This window comes from Cephus cinctus, unplaced genomic scaffold (genome assembly GCF_000341935.2).
Source record: "Cephus cinctus unplaced genomic scaffold, Ccin1 Ccin1_scaffold0063, whole genome shotgun sequence".
Taxonomy (NCBI): domain Eukaryota; kingdom Metazoa; phylum Arthropoda; class Insecta; order Hymenoptera; family Cephidae; genus Cephus; species Cephus cinctus.
In genome coordinates, this window is record NW_014332806.1 from 115,930 (window position 1) to 118,018 (window position 2,089).

At 48.6% G+C, this 2,089-nt stretch overlaps 1 protein-coding gene across 1 annotated transcript in view; it reads left to right on the forward strand.

Annotated features, from left to right (window-relative positions):
• Positions 1 to 888, forward strand: part of LOC107268653 — a 4,073-nt gene extending 3,185 nt beyond the window's left edge. The window contains exon 5 of the mRNA XM_025086143.1: positions 792 to 888. Coding sequence (XP_024941911.1) covers positions 792 to 888 — 97 coding nt within the window. The remainder of the gene's footprint in view (positions 1 to 791) is intronic.
• Positions 889 to 2,089: the final 1,201 nt, after the last annotated feature.

Sequence of the window (2,089 nt, forward strand, 5' to 3'; positions counted from 1 at the left end):
GTCGTTATAGCCGCGTACACCACGGCTCAAGCTCGTCTTAAGTTATATGACTATCTCGAGAAATTACATCGACGTTTACTATATTACGACACCGACTCGTGTATATACGTATCGGGTGGTCGTCACGCCGATAACGCTTACGAGCTGCCGCTCGGCAGTCTTTTGGGCGATTTAACGGACGAGTTGGAGTCGTACGGTGTTGGTAGCTATATCACGTCTTTTGTATCGGGAGGCCCGAAATTTTACGCGTACCGGGTACGTAAGCCAGACGGTTCTCACGCAGAGGTCTGCAAAGTCAAAGGTATCACGATCGACCACGCGACGAGTCTTGTTATTAATTATGACTCGATACGGTCTTATGTAACGGGGGAGACCAGCGAGGCGGTCGTTTTACGCTATGACGTGATACGTCGTACTCCGTTTCACGACGTAGTGACACGTCTAGAATCAAAAACGTGTAAACCGACAGAGCTTCAAAAACGCTAATATTACCAACAAAAAACTTGTACAAATGTATATATCATCCTAAACAATAATTCAGGGTGCGGCTTTATGTAACCACCATTATAAAAAAAATAATTGTACAAACGTATATACAGCCCTGAACAATATTTTACCGTACGGTTTTATGTAACTAATATTACAAAAAAAAATGTACAAATGTATATACAGCCCTGAGCACTAATAGTACGGATAATAAACGTATTTATTTGAAAAACAAGAAAAAATCTCTTTTATCGATCTATCCCCGAAGGCTCTACCAGCCCGTCCACGTTATGTTTTTTTTTCAGCGATATGGTTGACGCACATACAGGCCGGCAGTTAGCTCACAGGTGCATGATGAGCTCACCCACACCAGGGGCTAGCAACGTCACCGATAAGAGCTAGTAAGCGCGCGCGACGTAAGAGCCTCACGCGTGTCGCACGCCCGCCTTGCCGGGCCCCCGCGATTGTAAGCCTGTAAAACCCTGTAGACTCTGTAATAGTATATTCGTAAAGAGCGCCGCCAAGTAACCTCATTTCGCATAATGGACACGCGGTGGAAGCATCCGTGGACGTCGATGATCTGCGGGCGCACGGGGTGTGGAAAGTCGTTTTTCGTAAAGAAATTCTTACGGTTCATCGGGGACATGAGCGACGTGCGCTTCGCGCTCGTTCTCTTCTACTATGCAGAGTGGCAGGAGGGGAACACGGAGTACGGGAGCGCTATAAAGTTTCACAAGGGTCTACCGCAGAACACCGATTACGGCAACGATCTACGCCCGAAACTCGTCATCATCCACGATCTCATGAGGGAATCGTCCAATAACACGGTGGTCGATCTTTTTACCAAGGGCAGTCATCATAAGAACATCAGCGTTATCTTTATCACGCAGAATCTCTTTCATCAGGGACCTGGGCAGCGCGATATCTCGTTGAACGCCAACTACATCGTTGTATTTAAAAATCCGCGCGACAGAGCACAGATACAGCATCTGGCCAGACAGGTATTTCCTGAAAATCCGCGCTTCGTACAGGAGGTCTACCGCGACGCTACGGCCCAACCGCATGGCTATCTACTACTCGATTTGAAGCAGTCGACCCCCGATAACTGCCGCTTTCGCACGTGCGTGTTTCCTTCGGACCCGTTCCATTACGTGTACGTACCGCGAAAGAGTATAAAGAGCGGGTACACCGATCGAGACGTACCAGTCATTCGGTTGTAATGGTATCCAGCGCACGCTGCTCTATAGGGCGGAAGCACGCCGCAGTGTTAAAGGCTATTTGCCACCTGGATAGCAAACAACGCAGCGCTTTGTTACGAGCGGCCGACTCACGGCTCGTCAACTGTATATGCGAATGCGCTCTGAATATTCTTCGCGGCAACGTACCTCTCAAACCTACTCAGAAACGTCGCTTACGAAAACACGCACCGCTGCTGAGACGTTTATCCAGACCGGGTTCAGCAGTCAAAACTAGAAAACGCCTTATCGTTCAGAGCGGTGGTTTTCTACCTCTTCTGCTGGCACCCATACTGGGCACCGTCATATCAAAACTCATAGGGGGAGGTTAGGTTAGGGTATACGCCGCGCAGAGAAAGAAAGAGAGA